Consider the following 18699-nt stretch of genomic DNA (forward strand, 5'->3'; position numbering starts at 1 on the left):
GAGCTTCCTGACCTTGCAATACGTGGTGTTTATGATTAATGACTAGGTTATTTTGGTCTGGGGGCTGTTCAGAAAAGGGCTTCTTGACCCTTGAGGAGGCAGTTCTAGTACTACAGTAAAGGGCTTCTTAACCCTTGAGGAGGCAGTTCTGGCACTACACTGTTCTACAGTACATGCTATGGGTTTGGACAAATGAATAATGACATGTATCCATCATTTTATTGCCATAGAGAATACATACTTTCATTGTCCTAAAAATATCCTGGGCTTCGTTAATTCATCCCTCTCACATTTCCTCTCCCTCCCAAACTGACAATCACAAAAGTTTTTAATGTTTCCATAGTTTTACTTTTCCCATATATTCATATATTTGGAATCATACAGTATGTAGCCTTCTCAAACAGGTTTCACTCACCAATATTCACTTAAGGTTCCTCTATATCCTTTTGTGACTAGATAGCTCATTTCTTTTAATACTGAATAATATTCCTCTGTATGGATGTGCATTAGTTTGTTTATCCATCCAACTCTTGAAGGACATCTTGGTTGCTTCCAAGTGTTGGCAATCATGAACAATGGTGCTATAAGCATTCATGAGCAGGTTTTCATGAGAGAATAAGGTTTCAACTCATTTGGACAAATACTGAAGAGGGCAATTACTGGATTGTATGGAAAGAGTACGATTAGTTTTGTAAGAAACTGCTAAACTGTCTTGCAAAATGGCTGTACCAAGTAAGTTTCTGTTACTCCACAGCTTTGCCACCATTTATTGCTTTGCATGTTTTGAATTTTAGCCTAAATGTGGTATTTTCACTCACACTTTATTCTAAATATTTCCTAACTTTTATTGTGATTTCTTTTTGGACCCATGGGTTATTTAACATTGTGTTATCAACAATTTCTAAATATATAGGGTTTCCTAGGACTTAAAATTGCTTTTTTTCTATTAACGGTATTATGGTTAGAAATGCTGTGGGGTTTTTTTTTGTTTGTTTGTTTGTTTTTTGTCATGGCTTCTGTGGAAACTTGCAGTCTGGTCAGTAATGATCATTTCCTGAATTTCCATGTGCTTAAAAAGGTTGCACAATCTCTAATCGCGGGTGCCCTAACTTAGTGTGTAAATGAATGACTGAGTGAGTGGCTCTTCACCTTTTCCTCAGGCCTGACATATTCTGGTCGTTAACCAATACCTTGGATCCTTGGATATTAAGGTCCTGTTCTGTTCTTGCAAGTCCTTCCAATCTTGCTTCATGATCTGAGTCCTAATCTTGGATTCAAGAAAGGGGGTGACAGGCAGGATTACCTCAGACTATGCCAGGAAATGTTCATGACACCTGTTCTTGGTTATTCCTTGTGGAATGGCACCTATTGTCTGCACAACCTGTTACCATCTGCTGGGACAACCTCCTTTTTAGGACTGGATTCCCACCGCCCATACAGTTCTACCTGCTAGATTGGACCTTAAGATATCATGGATCTGTCAGTCCCATGCCACCCACGCAGGGCACAGTGTTGACCCAGGACAAACCTCTCCCAGTGTGCCCCACCCCCTTCTCTATCATTGCTTCCTTGGTCTGAGATGGATGTTTATGGCCGGCCAATAAATGCAGTGATTCAAAGTGCAGAGTTCCCTCTCCCCTAACACACAGGGCCATGCCTATGTCAGGTAACTCTAAGAAGAATGTGCAGCTTGCCATCAGCTCAAGCTCTGCCTCTTCATGGCTCCTCACCTCAGAAGCTGGGCTGACCCCTCTTCTCTCTAACTAATCCATCCTCCTGTCCCTGCTGTCGTCTGTTTCTATAACGTGAGATCGGCCTGCAGACACATCCATGGCCCTTGGGACCCTCGTGCTCACTTTGCTTCTCAGTCTTCCAGGGCTGGGCTCAGGTAAGCCTCCAGGCGGGACTCTGTCTGCCTCTCTTCTTGTTGGTTAACACTTTGAGTTCTTTAGCTGCATGATCCCAGCACAATGGGGTGGGGCATCTTTCTTGTTTGCATTTCCCCGACTTCTGCCCCAGGCTGACAACTATCAATGCCAGGGGCTGCGGGAAGCAGGGGCCAGCGGGAAGGTCTTGGGCACTGTGCCAACTGTGACAACAGCCCAGAACTCATGGCAAAGAGTGCTGAAGAGGGGCCTGGGCATGGGGAGGGTACACACCAAGGATGTGAAGGTGAATAAATGAAATGTTTGTTCCAGTTGGGCTGTGGAGTTTAGGCAGGGTCTCTAGTAGAGCACCAGGTTCTGACATGGGTGCCGGGGTAGAAGGAGACACTGATTGGGACCTTTGGGGAAAAGATAATGGTCCAGCTGAGAACATGCTGAGTGGGAAACACCTGTGGTATGTGACCTGAAGGAGGGGGAAGGTGTCCAGATTTTCAACTGAGGACTGAGTTGTAACCTGGCATAGTCTGAGAAGAAGTCCACTTTAGTTTTTCTTCTAGCTATGATCAACACAAAGGCTGGTATGTAGGATGTTGAGTAACTGAATAAAGTAGGGAGGAAGCTGTAGGCTGGAGAAGACCCGTCTCTGGACAGCCGGTGTCCTTCTGTACAAGGTCGAGTCAGCACAGGTTCATTCTGCTACTCATCTGCTATGTATGTTGTGTAGATCATGGAAAAGAAGAGAAAAATAAGGACCATTAAGTCATGCTCCATATTTTCACAGCAAAACCCATATGTCTTGTTCACAGGACAGTCTCTCACTGAAGTTCATTCTCATCCAATTTCTGAGGAGTTTCTTTGACTGCTCTGCTTCCTGGAGAGGCAGCAGGTGTCATGGAAATGACTTTAGAGGCAGAAAGACTTTATTTTAAACCCTCATTTCTTCTGCTTATGAACTTAGCAGCTCACAACTCTACCAGATGTCCGTGTGCTCCTTGTCACAAGAGATGGCATCACACCCTGATCAGGCTGGTGTGAGGATCACATGAGTTCATGTACATAGAGCAGAGCCCAGCATTCCATTAGCTCAGAGCCTGTGTTCAACGACAGACAGTTTTTCCTCGCTGGTCCCTGGGGGAAGGAAGTCTAAAGGGTAGAAGGAGCTGCTGTAGGCAAGGAAAATGACAACAGCAGTAAGTGCTGACCGGAGGAACAGAGACTCTCTAAGAAAAGGTTCCCTCAGCTCGAGAGCCCCCCACAGCCCTAAAGCCACAACAGCAGCAGCCAACTGACCTAGGCTGAGCCCCCAAAGCAGACCAGGATCAAGGGTCTGTGTGAAGGTGGGCTGGTGAGGAGGTGATTCTGGGAACAATGATAAGAGAATGGAGAGAGTGAAGGTGGAAGGGAGGAAAACCAGAAGAGGGTGTGCCAATGAGCAAGTTATTAACATGGAAAGACCTTCTGAGGGGCCACAAGATGGCAGCCCAGAATCATCCCAACATCCACTGCCTCCTGCCCCCAACTGGGGACGTGTACCCCCACTACTGTTCAATTCTCAGCACTCTGGTTGCCCTGCACCAGACTGAGCAGGTTCCAAAGGACAGAGAAAGCCCTCAGCAAGGAGCAGAGGCCAGGCTCCTGGGTGGGGCTGTCAGAGGGCGGGGACAGGCCCAGCCAACTGCAGGAGGACTCAGGGTGGGGTAAGGGGCAACATTCAGCATCTGCTAGGCCAGGTCAATGGTTGAACAGAGATCCTGCTGCAAAGTCACATTTTGTATCATAAGACTCTCCTTCAAAACAGATGGATAAAATACATTTCAGAAAGATGTATATGACATATTTAAAGTAAGAAATAATGGGTGCTAAAATAAAAATATTCACTATTTGAAAATAAGTGATCACTTTGGGAATTTCCTTGTAAGGGAAATTTACACTGTGACCTCTCCCCTTTTCTCTGATGAGTATATAGACTCCCGCACATATCTATACACATATCAGAAGTGCATACATGTGAATTAATCAAGAGACATTCAGAATCAAAGAGGTGTGCTAATAAAGCACACGCCATGGAAGGATAGCCACTATGAATTCACTAGAGAGCAAATCTCTAAAGTGAAAACTGCAAAATCTCCTTGTCATAGTGTCATATATGCCTCTCAGAATTTGACAGAACAACCCGATAAATAAAACAAGAAAGCACAAATAAAGATTTAACCTATGCACAAAGACATTCCTTTCTTATACCCATGAAATGTTTACAAGGCATAACCATGTGCTTGAAGAAAACAAATTGACCCAAACTAGAGATTTTATTGTTAATACTCCCTCCTGGAAAATGAGTCATCTTTAGTTTTCAGCAAAGAGGATGAAAAGGGGCTGTTATGAGTGTGTGGTGAAGTAGACTGACAGAGACAAGAGAATGTGGGTATAGATTCTTCTCCAGTCAGAGGGTCAGCATTTGGAAAGTGCTCTCATGCCCCTCATTAACTTACTTAGTCTCTGAGACATTTTGTTCTCATCTTGGAAATGGGAATATCAATAACACACCTGTCGGGATCTTTGTGGAGACAGAATGAAGTAATGGATGTGGAAGTGCTCTGTCAAGTGTAAGGGATGTACAGACACAGGTCACTGGGTTTGGAAAGGAGATAACAATGGATGTTGCAACTCTGGGCACACGCCAGACATGAGTAGGACACACTGACAGGGTTTTTGCTCAGTTATCTCTTGTGCTTCCTTCCACAGGCCAGTGGCAGGTAATGGGACCAGACAAGCCAGTCCAGCTTGTGGTCGGGGAGGATGCAGTGTTCTCGTGCTTCCTCTCTCCTAAAACAAGTGCAGAGGCCATGGAAGTGCGGTTCTTCAGAGATCAGTTCCATGCTGTGGTGCATCTCTACAGAGAAGGGAAAGACCAGCATCATATGCAGATGCCAGCCTATCGAGGGAGAACCGAGCTGCTGAAGGACTCCATAGCAGAGGGGTATGTCTCCCTGAGGCTGAAGAATGTCACTCTCTCAGATAATGGTTTCTATGGATGCAGGTTGAGATCCCAGAATAATGACCAGGAGGCCATCTGGGAAATGCAGGTGTCTGGTGAGTTGTTTATTTCTCATAACTCATAACTGTGTTTTACGGTAGTACCATCTGGGAGTTCATGAACATATTGCTGAATGAGGAGTCTTAAAAGATGTTTTCATGTCATTCAGTTAGAAGATAGCATCCAGAGCTATCAGTTCTTTCTGTTTGTACATATAGTTCTCTGTCGTTTTTTCCTGCATGTGGAGGTTTATGTAACCACCACCACATGAGGATATAGAGCTATCCCCATTACCACTAAGACCTTCTTCTGCTACCCCTTTGTATTCTCAGCCACAGTACTCATCCACCAACTTTACATCCTCTGGCAATCACAAATTGGTTCTTCATCTTTATAATTCTGTATTTTCAAGAATGTTATAGGGGTGACTTAAACCTCATGGCAGAGTGAGAATACCCTTTTTTTCCTCCCCTTAAAGTTAAAACACGTCAGATAACTATAATTCAACAAAAGATCCCCTGCTCAACACACAAATACATCTGAGAGATCCACACATCAAAACCTGTGAAGGTGGGCATATGGAAATAAGTGGGAGAGGTGGGAAGGAGGAAAGACAAAGATGGGGGTGCCAGATGCAGTCCGGCACTCACTCTGGCATGAACTGATGAAGTAGTGGTGGAGAAGACAGGCTGTAGCCCTTATACAGCAGCCCAGAGAGTAGGAGGGGCAGAGGAAACATTTTGGCCTAAGTAGGCTGTGCCCATTGTGGCTAAACCTGGCAACAAGGGCAAAAACATGGCAAAGAGGTGTGGCAGCCATGGACTATCTGTGGCCATTACTATCAAGAAGACAAAGCTGCACACTCAAAAACCCAGCTCCCCGTGCTTACTCCATGAACCCACCACTCGTGGTAGAACCTGATAGAGTCCGTGGAGATGCCATGGATAGCACAGAATGCCTGGCTGCCTCTGTTACAAGGAGGCAGCACCAGGAATTCACAGGCCTGAAATCCATCACCCAACACATCCCACCACGGGGTTGGTACCCTGAAACTGAGGCAACCAGAACACAGAGGGAACCCCCTCAGGGAATTTGGGCATTTTCCAAAATGTAGGGGACTGCCACACTGAGATCCCAGAGAAGCCAGAAGTACAGGTAAGAGAAAACAAAAACTTGTGCTATACCAGCATCTGCTGGAATGAAACACCTCTACTGCTCAGCCTGCTGAATTGTTAAGAACAAAACAGTATTTAGAAAGAATAGTGCTCACTACTTCAAATGCCCAGGCAGAAACACAATCTATCAAGTACAATGAATAATTAAGGTAACAAGGTAATCAAGACAACAAGATAACTCAGAAAAAAATGAAAAGTCTCCAGAAAACAAAGACATGGAACACTGTGATTTAAATGATAGAGAATTCTAGATTGAAATTATGAAAAAACTCAACAATGTACAAGAAAATTCAGGCACTTTTACGAACTCGGAAATAAAATCAATAAGCAAAAGGAGTACTTTACCAAAGAGATTGAAACTATAAAAAAGAACCAAATAGAAATTCTGGAGCTGAAGAACTTAATGAGATGAAGAATGCATTAGAGCAGAATAGATGGAAGAGTGAACTAGTGAGTTGGAAGATAGAAACCTAGAGATTACTAGGGGAAGAAGAGAGACAGAACTGAGCATTTTTTAAAAATGAAAGAACTCTAAGAGAACTGTCTGACTCCACTGAAAAGGGCAACATAAGAATTATAGGTACAGTAGAAGGAGAATACAGGAAGAAGGGAATAGAGAGCCCATTCAAACAAATAATCAATGAGAATTTCCCAGACATATGGAAAGAGCTAGATCCTCAAAATCAAGAAACTACTATAATATGTAATTATCTAACTCCAAAAAGGCCTTCTCCATTGCACATTACATTAAAATTGTCAAAAATTAATGACAAAGAAAGAATCCTCAAGGCAGCCATTGAAAAGAAGATGGTAATTTATGACAGACATCCAAGGAGATTATCATTGGATTGTTCAGCAGAAACCTTACAAGCTAGGAGAGAGTAGGATCACATATTCAAAATCTTGGAAGAGACAATTATCACCAGCCAAAAATGATATATCCAGAAAAGTTATCCTTTAGGTATGAAGGAAAAATAAAGGCTTTCCTAGACAAATAAAAGATGAGGGAATTTACCACCACAAGACCTTCATTATAAGAAATGTTGAAAGGAGCTCTTTTCTATGAATCAAGAGACAAAAGAATAGAAAACTTTGAGTAACATGACAAACAGATGAACAAAAGAAATAAATTGGAACTATATTTCAGAATAGGGTGTTAAACAATTATAAAAGTTAAAGGGGAAAGGGCATTTTAAAAAGACTGCAACCTCTACAATAAACACCCAACATTAAAAGGGATAATTTGTGACAACAAAAACATAAAGGGAAGGAGGAAGAGGACGGACCTTGCACAAGTGAATGAAGATAAGATGCAACCAGAAGAAAAAGGACTATTGTATGTATGAAACACTTATTTTTATATAAACCAAATTGTAATCACAAAACAGAAATCTAGAGCTGAGACACGTAACATAAATAGAGAGAAAATGGATAAAAGAATCATAGAAAACCCCCACACTAAAATAGCAAACAGGAAAAAAGAAATAATGGATATACAGAGCAACCAGAAAACAACACTTAAAATGGTTGTAGTAAGTCCTCATATATCAATAATCACTCTAAATGTAAATAGACTGAACTCACCGATCAAAAGGCACAGAGTAGTGGGATGGATTAAAAAAACAAGACCCAATTATATGTTGCCTTCAGGAGACCCATCTCAGTTACAAAGAGAAAAATAGTCTCAAAGTGAAGGGGGCAAAATCCATAAGATGTCCGGCTCTTCTGTCCTAGAACCCTAGTCAGTGCATCTACCTTTTTCCACCCTTCTGAGTTCTCCTAAGCTTCCCTCCTGTGATATTTCCAGGGTTTGTAATTCTACATAGAGGGAGGGGCAGGGAGAGATTAGTCTATACCATCTTATTGGAACCCCCTTCCTTAGTGCTTACACCATAGTTTCTTCTTTCATTCACTCAACAAACATTTATTTGGCTCCATTTATTGGGTCCAGACACTGGAGAATGGAAGAAAATAGCACACGGAGGGTAAGTTCTGTTTGGGTGGGGGAGATAGCAATAAGAAATCCTCAAACAGAAGTTACCCTTATATGGGGTACTCTCCATAGTCTCTCAAGTTTCAAGTCTGGAGGTCAGGCAAAACTCCCCCTCATCCTCTTGTTAGTCCTGTGAAATCTATCTCCCTGCACCTGTCTCTCCTCTTCTCACAGTGTTCTTTTCCAGACCTTCTCATCTCTTACCTGAGTGACTTCAGTGATCATCTGTCTGGCTGCTTTCATTCTGAGTGTTTCCAATGACCCTCCTCCCCCTCCTGGGGGGGTTCTCTAAGATGCATGTCTGCTCATGACTCTTGCCTGCTGGAAGCCAGTCAACAGCTCTTGAGTGAAAATGGTCCAGTCTTTAGGTCAGTGCACTCATCCATATCCTGCCATTCCCCACCCGGCACCGTGCCCAGACCTCACACCTATTCCCTCTTGCACATCACAGTCCTGACATGGCAAATGCTCAGAGGTTCTTGAGCATAATATGGCCTGTCCACTCCTCATGCTGTGGTATGTACAGGCCCTCTGCCTATCATGCTTCTCTCTTTTTCTCTTTGTTCACATTAAAACCTTCTATTCATCTGACACAACCGAGTGCAAATGTCACCTCCAGGAAACCATGACTTCCGATGACAATCACTCTCTTCTCAGTGCTAACTTGGCCATGTTTCCTCTCTGCACATTTCACAATGACGTGCATTTGTTTATATTTGTCTCCTTTTTCAGTCAGCAACCTCTTCATTAGAATGGGATCTGTCTTATTTTCTTCATCATATTTAGTGTTTAGGAATATCCATGTACATAGTAGCTGTTAAATGAATGTTGACTGAACAAAGACTATGGAAGGGCTTACAGTGGTATTATAAGTCTATGTGCATGTAAGAAAGAAATGGCCATGGGGGTAGTGTTACATATGTGGACTTGATGAACCTGGCTCAGAATAGCTGTGGCCTTGGAACATGATATTTGTTTTCCTCTCTTTCCTGTTTTCTCCCCAGCGTTGGGCTCAGCTCCTCTGGTTTCTATCATGGGATATGCTGATGGAGGCATCCAGTTACTCTGCAAGTCCTCAGGCTGGTTTCCCCAGCCCACAGTAAAGTGGAAAGGCCTACAAGGACATGATTTTCCCACAGACTCAAAGGTGAATGCAGACAGACGTGGCCTGTTTGATGTGGAGACTTCCCTTATAGTCCAAGGAAATGCTGGGAGCATATCATGTTCTATCCAGTACACTGACCAGAGCCGAGAGGTGGAATCCAGCATACTGATAAAAGGTTAGTGAGGAGGAGGAGGAAGAGGGGAGGGGTTCATATTTGTGTAGATCAGAGGGAGAAAACCAGGCTCTATCATAGGGTTGTTGTGTAGTATTGTCCAGTTTTAGTGATTAGTTTTGAAAGCCAAAGATCTGTGGGTATAAAGATAATATCATAAAATTTGATTATATGGAAACAATCATTTACAATTGCAGTGGAATAGAATCAAATATTTCCTTCATTACATGATCATCTTCATGACGCAACCCTCTCAAATCTACCCACACAAAATTTAAGAAAGCTAACTTGAAGTTCAATACGTCATCCAAATGGCTGTGTGAGGTGAGCCTCTAGAAATCTCCCCTGGAATTTACAACAAATTGAAAAACTATAACTCCACAAAACACTCCCTGCACAGCAGACAGGCAAGACGAAGAGTCTCACTACTGAATTCACCTAAAGGTGGGCAAATAGCGCAAGCAGGGGAGGAGAAAAGAGAGAAGTATGGAGACAGAGCCGGCGGGAGCAGGACGAAGAGCTCAGTGCTCCAAGCTCGCTGCATCCCGGAAGTACTGCAGCTGCGGGAGAGGGAAGAACTCAGACTGCTAGGGCTCCGCTTATGGCCCACAGGGCTGAGGGGGCAGCATACAACACGGCTGAACCCAACGCTCATGGCAGAGACTTCAGAGCAAAGACTGAGGGAAAAAGGCTAAAAACAGCGATTTAAGACCTCACTGCTGCAGAGAACTGAAGCCTTAGGCACAGAGACTAGCCGCCCACTCCCTACCCTCCCAGAGCTCACCCTGCCCCCACCTTCCCAGTGCTAGAAGCAGAACAGTAGCAGTGTAAGATCAATAGAACAGAATATTTGGAGTTCTGAGGCTGTGGTCCGCAAACATAGATTCGCAGCCCACCCAACTAGTTATGGAAAAGGTGAGGGAAATTTGGAAGCAGTACCTGCTGTGGTGGTGGTCATGCCATTGCTATGGGCCACCTCTCACAACTCACCCTGCCCCTGTCCCCAACTATCTGGGCAGATCCCTGCAGGAGTAAACAGAACTGCTGAAACACACGGGCTCTGAATCTGGTGCAGAGAGTTTTGGAACTTCAAAAGCTCTCTGCATCCCCACAGGGACATGATGCCCTATAACCCAGGCGAACTGTTAACAGAGGAGAAGCCCGCCTTCCAGGAATGCCCCCATTATGTGAGAAGCTGGAATAGTGCATAGAAAACATAACACTATAGTGTGAGAGAGAAAAAAAATGCTGTAGTCTGAGAGAAAATAAAACATTCTACCAATACGTACTGGAAAACAAAAGAAAGACCACTTCCTATCAACCTGCTGCACAACCCACTCCTGTAGATGTCTAGGAAGAGAAATAATAAATCATTAATTGGCATGAATAACCAAGGCAACAAGACTGCTCAGAAAGAAAGTGAAAAGTCTCCAGAAAAGGAATTTAAAGATATGGAAATATGTGACTTAAATGACAGAGAATTCAAGATTGCAGTTTTGAAAAAACTCAATGAGATGCAAGAAAACACAGAAAGGCAGTGTATTGAACTCAGAAACACAATCAAAGAACAACATGAACATTTTACCAAAGAGATGGAAATTTTAAAAAGAACCAAATAGAATTTCTGGAGACTAAGAACTCAATAGAAGACATGAAGAATGAAATAGCCAGCTTAGGTAGTAGAGTTGACCAGATGGAGGAAAGAATCAGTGACATCAAAGATAGAAACCTGGAAATGACACGGATGGAAGAAGAAAGAGACTTGAGACTTAAAAGAAATTAAAGAACTCTACAAGAACTTTCTGACTCCATCAGAAAGAGCAATATAAGAATAATGGGTAAAGCAGAAGGAGAAGAAACAGAGAAGGGAACAGAGAGTATATTCAAAAAAATAGTCGATGAGAACTTCCCAAACTCGTGTAAAGAACTGGATCCTAGAATCCAAAAAGCAAATAGAATACCTAATTACTTCAACTCCAACAGGCCTTCTCCAAGACATATTGTACTGAAGCTGTCAAAAATCAACAAGAAAGAAAGCATCCTCAAGGCAGCCAGGGAAAGAAGACAATAACCTACAAAGGAAAGCCCATTAGGTTATTATCAGACTTCTCAGCCGAAACTCTACAAGCCAGGAGGAAATGGAACCAAATATTCAAACTATTGAAAGAGAGGAAGAGAGAAATTATGAGCCAAAAATCATATACCCAGCAAAGATATCCTTTAGATATGAAAGAGTGACCTTTCCAGACATACAGAAGTTGAGGGAATTTTCTAATACACGACCTGCACTACAAGAAATACTAAAGGAGGCTATTCAACCACCATCAACAGGGACAATTTATGGCAAGCAAAACAAAAAGGGGGAGAGTAAAGGCCTGAACCGGAATATGGGAATGGAGAAAGTAGGCATGCTGAAGAAAATGGAATACTCGAAATATCAAACTTTCTTTTACATAAACTGAAGGGTAACCACTCACAAACAATCCATAACTGAAATATATACTGTAATAAAAGAAGAAACAAAGGGAAACATAATAGAATATCACCACAGAGAAATAAAAGACATCAACAAAAAGGCAAAGAAACAATGGAGACACAGCCTTACCAGAAAACTAAAGATAGAATGACAGGAAATCATCACATATCAATAATCACCCTAAATGTAAATGGACTGAACTCACCAATAAAAAGGCACAGAGTAGCAGATTGGATCAAAAACCTAAACCCAACCATATGCTGTCTCCAAGAGACACATCTCAGCTACAAAGACAAGCATAGACTCAAAGTGAAAGGGTGGAAATTGACACCCCAAGCAAATGGTATCCAGACAAAATCAGGTGTAGCTATACTGATATCAGGTGAAATAGACTTCAGGGTGAAAAAGGTAACAAAAGACAAAGATGGACATTTCATAATGGTAATGGGGACTGTACAACAAGAAGACATAACAGTCATCAATATCTATGCCCCAAATCAGGGAGCACCAAAATATACCAAGCAACTACTAACAGAACTAAAGGGAGAAATTAACCAAACACAATTATACTAGGGGACTGAAATACATCATTGACAGCTATGGATAGATCATCCAAACAGAAAATAAATATTGAAATAGAAACCCTAAATGACACATTAGATGAAATGGTCATAATTGACATTTATAGAGCACCTCATCCTAAAACATCAGACTATACATTTTTTCTAGTGTACATGGAACATTCTCAAGGATAGACCATATATTGGGACGTAAAACTAACTTCAGCAAATTTAAGAAGATTCAAATTATACCAATCATATTCTCTGATCACAAGGCTTTGAAATTGGATATCAACTGCAAAAAGAAAGCAGGAAAACCCACAAATACATGGAGATTAAACAACATACTTTTAAAGAAAGACGGGGTCAAAGAAGATATTAGAGGAGAGATCAAAAGATACATAGAAACAAATGAGAATGAAAGCACATCCTACCAAAATTTTGGGGATGCAGCAAAAGCAGTTTTAAGAGGGAAATTTATATCATTAGAGGCCTATCTCAAAAACCAAGAAAAATCCCAAATAAATAAGCTCACATTACACTTTAAAGAACTAGAAAAAGAAGAACAAATGAAACCCAAGGTCAGCAGCAGAAAGGAAATACTAAAAATCAGAGCAGAACTAAATGAAATAGAAAACAAAAAGACAATAGAAAAAAATTAATGTGACAAAGAGCTCGTTCTTTGAAAAGATTGATAAAATTGACAAACCCTTGGCTAGACTCACTTTGATAAAAAGAGAGAAGACACTAATAAACACAATCAGAAATAAAATGGGGAAATTTTTACAGATGCCACAGAAATAGAAAGGATCATTCAAGAATACTATGAAGGACTATATGCCACCAAATTCAATAACCTAGAAGAAATGGACAAGTTCTTAGAAACACGTACCCTTCCTAGGCTGAACCATGAAGAACTGGAAAATCTAAACAGACCCATCGCCAGTAACGAAATTGAATCAGTCATCTAAAACCTTCCCAAAAGCCAAAGTCCGGGACCAGATGGCTTCACTAGTGAATTCTACCAAACATTCAAAGAGTATCTAATACCAGTCCTACTCAAACTCTTCCAAAAAATTGAAGAAGAGACTGTAGTCCCTAACTCATTTTATGAGGCCAACATTGCCCTGATACCAAAACCTGGCAAGGACAGCACAAAAAAAGAGAACGAAAATGTCCTTCGATAGATGAATGGTAAAGATGTTGTGGTATATATACACAATGGAATATTATTCGGCGGTTAGAAAAGATAAAATAGGACCATTTGTGTCAACATGGATGGATCTTGAGATTATAATACTAAGCGAAATAAGTCAGACAGAAAAAGCAGAGAACCATATGATTTCACTGATATGTGCTATATAACCAAAAACAACAAAAGAACAAAACAAACAAATGAGAAACAAAAGCTCATAGACACAGACAATAGTTTAGTGGTTACCAGAGGGTAAGGGGATAGGGGGTTGGTAGATGAGGGTAAGGGGATCAAATACATGGTGATGGAAGGAGAACTGATTCGGGGTGGTGACACACAGTGGGATTTATAGGTGATGTAATACAGAATTGCACACCTGAAATCTATGTAACTTTACTAACAATGGTAACCTCAGTAAACTTTAATTTAAAAAAATGAAAGAAAGCTAACTTGAGGAAAAAATAAAAAATCTTTACTCATATTTTAGAAAACATTAAATCATTATACTTTGAAACCAATTACAATAAAAATATAAATATTTGTGAAAAGTTTAAAAATAATAATGTAATTTATGTAAACTCAAATATGTAAAATAACTTCATATGAAAGGATTTAATTTACCAATATAAAGACAAAGAATTTCAAACTGGATTTTTGAAACTGACTGTTGCTACATTAGAAAAAAATATATAACATATTCATTGAAAATGAAAGTCTAGCAAAGCATACCAGGTAATATTACCATAAGGAGAATCACAACAAATATATTAGGTTCAAGGAAGGAAAGAATAAAGGTTTTAAGGGGAAAAAAAACTTATTAGAAATGGTATGAAAGGAGGAAATCAAACGGCCATTGTTGACAGAGTATGTGTGATATACAATCGAAATTTAAAAGAATATCAAGCTAAATTTTTTCAACTCATAAATGAATTCATCATGTTCATATGAGACTAATAAAATTAATTACATTTTTGTGTAAACCAGCCAAGAGAAAAATAAAGATGCTGTCTATAAGAACAACCAAAAAATATGTTAACTAGGTGTGGGTCCAATAATTGCAAAATCTTATTGAAGATCATATAAAATTTTATTTAAAAATACTAAAGAAAACTAGAATAAGAAGATGTAACATTTCTCAGATAAAATGATGCAGTATTTTAAAGAACAGTTCTCCCAAAATTAATTTATAGAATCAATATAATTTTATTGAAAATCTCCACAGAGTTTTCATAGAAATTTCATAGTTCTTATAGAAATAGATGAGTTGGTTCCAAATTATATAGTTAAGTCATTGGCTAAGAATTGCCAAAACACAGCAAAGTTAGACAAAACTGAGAACGTTAGTCTAATACATGCCAAGACATATCTCAGAGTTGTGAGGATGAAGCCAGTTTAAATCATGGGCACAGAGATGGACAAGTGGACAATGGCACAGGGCAGAGAGCCAGGAAACAACTGAAGCTTGAATAGAAACTCGATGTAGACTGAGCTGACATTCTGTGCAACAGTGTGTGAAGGAAAGTCCATTCAACAAACGATGCTGGCACTGTTGTTATGCATTTAGAGGGAAATGAAACGAAATCTCTACCTCATTTTATACATAAAAAATAAAATCCATACAGATTTTATATGGGAGACTTACCGAGAATGGCAAAGTTTGAAACCTCTAGAAGAAATTAAAGAAACATATCCATTTTATCTTGGGATGTAAGAGGATTCCTTAAATGGGAATCAAACTGCATTCACCTTTCAGCAATAATTAAGGAATCTGTGGATTGCTTTTCAGAGACCTTTTTCCAGTTCTCACCCTATCGCTTGGCTTCCATTTCACTGGGAGTACTCTGCTGTGTCCTGGGTGTTGCCGTTGTAGGACTGCTGATTTCTTATTCAATATCCAAAGGTAAGTGAGAAAGTGAAGGGTGGGCTTGTGCTGTATTCAGTTTCCAATGAGGCCAGGATTAGGGATGCTCCCATACACCTCCTGGGTCTGTCTTTGGAGCTCTGCGCTCCAGGATTCCATCACATGGCCCACAGGGACCCCAGCCCTCACCCTCTCCATGCTGCACTAAAATGGATCCCTTGGGCAACGCCAGCCTCCACCAAGCTTTTCCACTTCAATGAGTGCCAAGAATTAGGAGAAGCATGATTTTCAGTACCTGTATATCAAATAAATTTCTAAGAACAGCACCAAAATTCCAGTAAAAATTTTTCAATTTTCTCTTTTTGGGCTGTGACACAACCCCTTTGACAGCCCATGTGATAATCTACCCTCTGCTCCCAGCCTCCTTCTCGCTGATAACCTCCATCTCCATCTCCACAGGATCCCAGATGTCAGCCCCTCCCTTCCGCATGAATGCTCCTGATCTCTTCTTTCACCCCAGATAGAGACACTCACTAGAGGGGCATGGGGATAGGGGCACAAAATGAGAATTCTAGAAGAGCCTCCATCACTCACCAGCAGCTCGTCTCCCTGAGCAATGAGCCAGGGCTGTGTTTGTACCATACATACTGCTGTGTCCACCACTGGATATTCTGTTTCTGTTTCAGGGAAAATCTGGGCAGAATTGGGTAAGTGTCTGGTCATATTCTGAGCCTTTCCAACAGTTCTCCTGGGTCCCTCCTGTTCCCCAGTTTGAGCCACCTGGCATCTGTCTTGGCTCCAGACTGGGCATGCCAATGAGGGAAATTGGTTCAACGCCCTCCCCCATCCACTGATTAATGAATTAATCCTCAGATATTTGAGTATTTTAAAGAGCATCAGGTGTTGGAAATGCCTATAAATTGTCTGCACATTTTGCCTGTTGGTACATTCTGTGGGGAGAGGAACTATAGATTTCAAGAGCTCTCTGAGCGTTTGAACCCACAATGGAGAAGAGGACGTGGGGCATCTCCCTCAACCTTCTGCCTGGCTTGGTACTTTGAGACAAGCCTTACAGGTTTCTATCAGCCCAGAATATTCTGGATTTTGTGTCATGGAAAAACCAGGAAACTGGTAAGAGTGTTGTAGATGTTTCCTCTCAGACTCTCCCCTGGGCTCTTGTTCAGTGATTGCAGCTTCTTCTGTGTTTTTGGTTTTCAGACTGGAGAAGGAAGCATGGAGTGGAAGGTGAGAGAAGCTATTCCCTCTATCCCCATTATCTCTCCTTACAAGTCCCTAGTTTTTGAATCTTGAGACTCTGAGGCCATGGTCTCTGCAGAGATAAGTTTTGATGGGGATCCTGAAACTGTCTGTAATGCTGGGGGAGGTGCATTTATAGAGAACCCCATGGTCTTCACTGGATCTCTAACGGACCCGTGACACCCACAAAGGTTAACCACCCTGGTCTCCTGTCTCCCTGCCCCCGGCTCTCCATGTGAGCATTGACCCTCCTTCTCTCTCTGCTTGTTTTCAGCACTGAGAGAAGCCCGCAAACACGCAGGTACCAATGTCTGTGGGGGTGACAATGGGACAGAGACTTGGGTGGGCATGGGAGAGAGAACCGACCAGAGATAGATAAGGGGGAACAGGAACAATGAGACACAATGGACTGCAGATTATAAATCTGTGAGGCCCTGTCCACCCCAGAGGGCAGGTGCCCCAGACTCATTTCTTGGCTCAGGACTAGGAGGGGAGAAGACAGGGGACAGGGTCAGCCAGGTTAGGGGTCAGAGGCTAAGCTCCAGAGAAATGAGGGCACTAGTGACTGGCCAAGGGGATGGACTGAGGGGAAAGGAGGTGAAGTTGGGCAGGACTCAGAATGGAAGGGATCTGGTTAGAGGGGATGATCGAGGTCTCACAAAGTCAGAAAGTGGACTTATATGGACGCACAGAGATACGGCTGGGGTGATATACAGGACCTAGGACCTCACAGTTGAGCATCTGTAGGCATTGGTGTGGTCCCAGGGCTCCACTAGAAATGAGGGAGGGGCAGAGGGGTGTGTCTGATGGACCCTCTGGCCCTGGGACCTCACCTGATCCCACCCCGAGCCAGTCTGCAGTGCAAGGGGATGACGTCTGCATCCAGCCCAGGTCCCTCCTCAGTGACTCATGCTCTCTCTCCCTGTGACACCCCAGTGGAGGTGACTCTGGACCCAGAGACGGCTCACCCCCAGCTCTACATTTCTGATCTGAAAACTGTGTGCTATAGGAACATTTGCCAGGAGGTGACCGACACGGACAAGAGATTTACAAGGAAGTGTGTGGTGGCTTCTCAGGGATTCCAGACAGGAAAACATTATTGGGAGGTGGATGTGGGACACAATGTAATGTGGTGTGTGGGAGTGTGCCGGGACGATGTTGACAAGAAGGTGGAATATGAGACTTTGTCTCCTAACCATGGGTACTGGGTGCTCAGATTGAAAAGACAATATCAGTATTTCACACTTAACCCCCATAGAATTAATCTCTCTCCAAGAACACCACCTACACGAGTAGGGGTCTTCCTAGACTACGAGGGTGGGACCATCTCCTTCTTCAATGTAAATGACCAGTCCTTCATTTACACATTGACACATCAGTTTGAAGGGTTATTGAGACCCTACATCCAGCATTATGTGAGTGATGAGAAAAATGTGACTCCCATAGCGATCTGCCCTGTGTCCCAGGGATCAGAAGAAGAAGCACCTTCTGACACAGACAACCTGGAGCCCTCCCCACAGGTGACCACACCCTTCCTGCCCAGAGGGAATCACACCTCACACTCTCCCTCAGGACACTGAGCTTCCTCTCAGGCTCCAGAGCCCTGCAGCAGACAGCAGCATGGCTTCCAGATGAGGTTGCTGGCCCATCCATGTGGGGTCAGTGGTCAGCTGCCCTGAGGCAGGAGGGAAGAAGGCTGACAGCACATTTTGTTTGCACCAGCTCTGCAGCCAAAGGACCTTTGACAAGTAACAAGCTCTCAGGCTCCTCACCTGTAAAACAGGGACAGGAATTCCCACCTCAGGGTCCAGTGAAGACCAGAGACAGTGAATGTGAATCATGCTGCCTCTTGTCAGTGGCCTGGCATCAGCAGATGATGTTTTCTTATATTAAACTTTTCAAACATGATCTCTGCTTATTTATTCCATATTAATTCATTTTTCTCTATTCCATATCAGCCTTGGAATAATTATCTCTTTTCTGTA

The 18699-nt window shown here is 42.3% G+C and overlaps 1 protein-coding gene across 1 annotated transcript; it reads left to right on the forward strand.

Annotated features, from left to right (window-relative positions):
• Nucleotides 1-1830: 1830 nt before the first annotated feature.
• LOC308491732 (butyrophilin-like protein 3) lies at nt 1831-18466 on the forward strand (the record flags this gene model as incomplete). The annotated part of the gene is given in 10 exon segments (XM_081035741.1): nt 1831-1888; nt 4629-4976; nt 9093-9368; nt 15383-15496; nt 16144-16164; nt 16676-16702; nt 16989-17015; nt 17651-18276; nt 18279-18351; nt 18354-18466. Coding segments are annotated over 10 exon segments (1683 nt in total).
• Nucleotides 18467-18699: the final 233 nt, after the last annotated feature.

The sequence above is a fragment of the Rhinolophus hipposideros genome, assembly GCF_964194185.1.
Source record: "Rhinolophus hipposideros genome assembly, chromosome: 23".
NCBI classification, from domain to species: Eukaryota; Metazoa; Chordata; class Mammalia; order Chiroptera; family Rhinolophidae; genus Rhinolophus; species Rhinolophus hipposideros.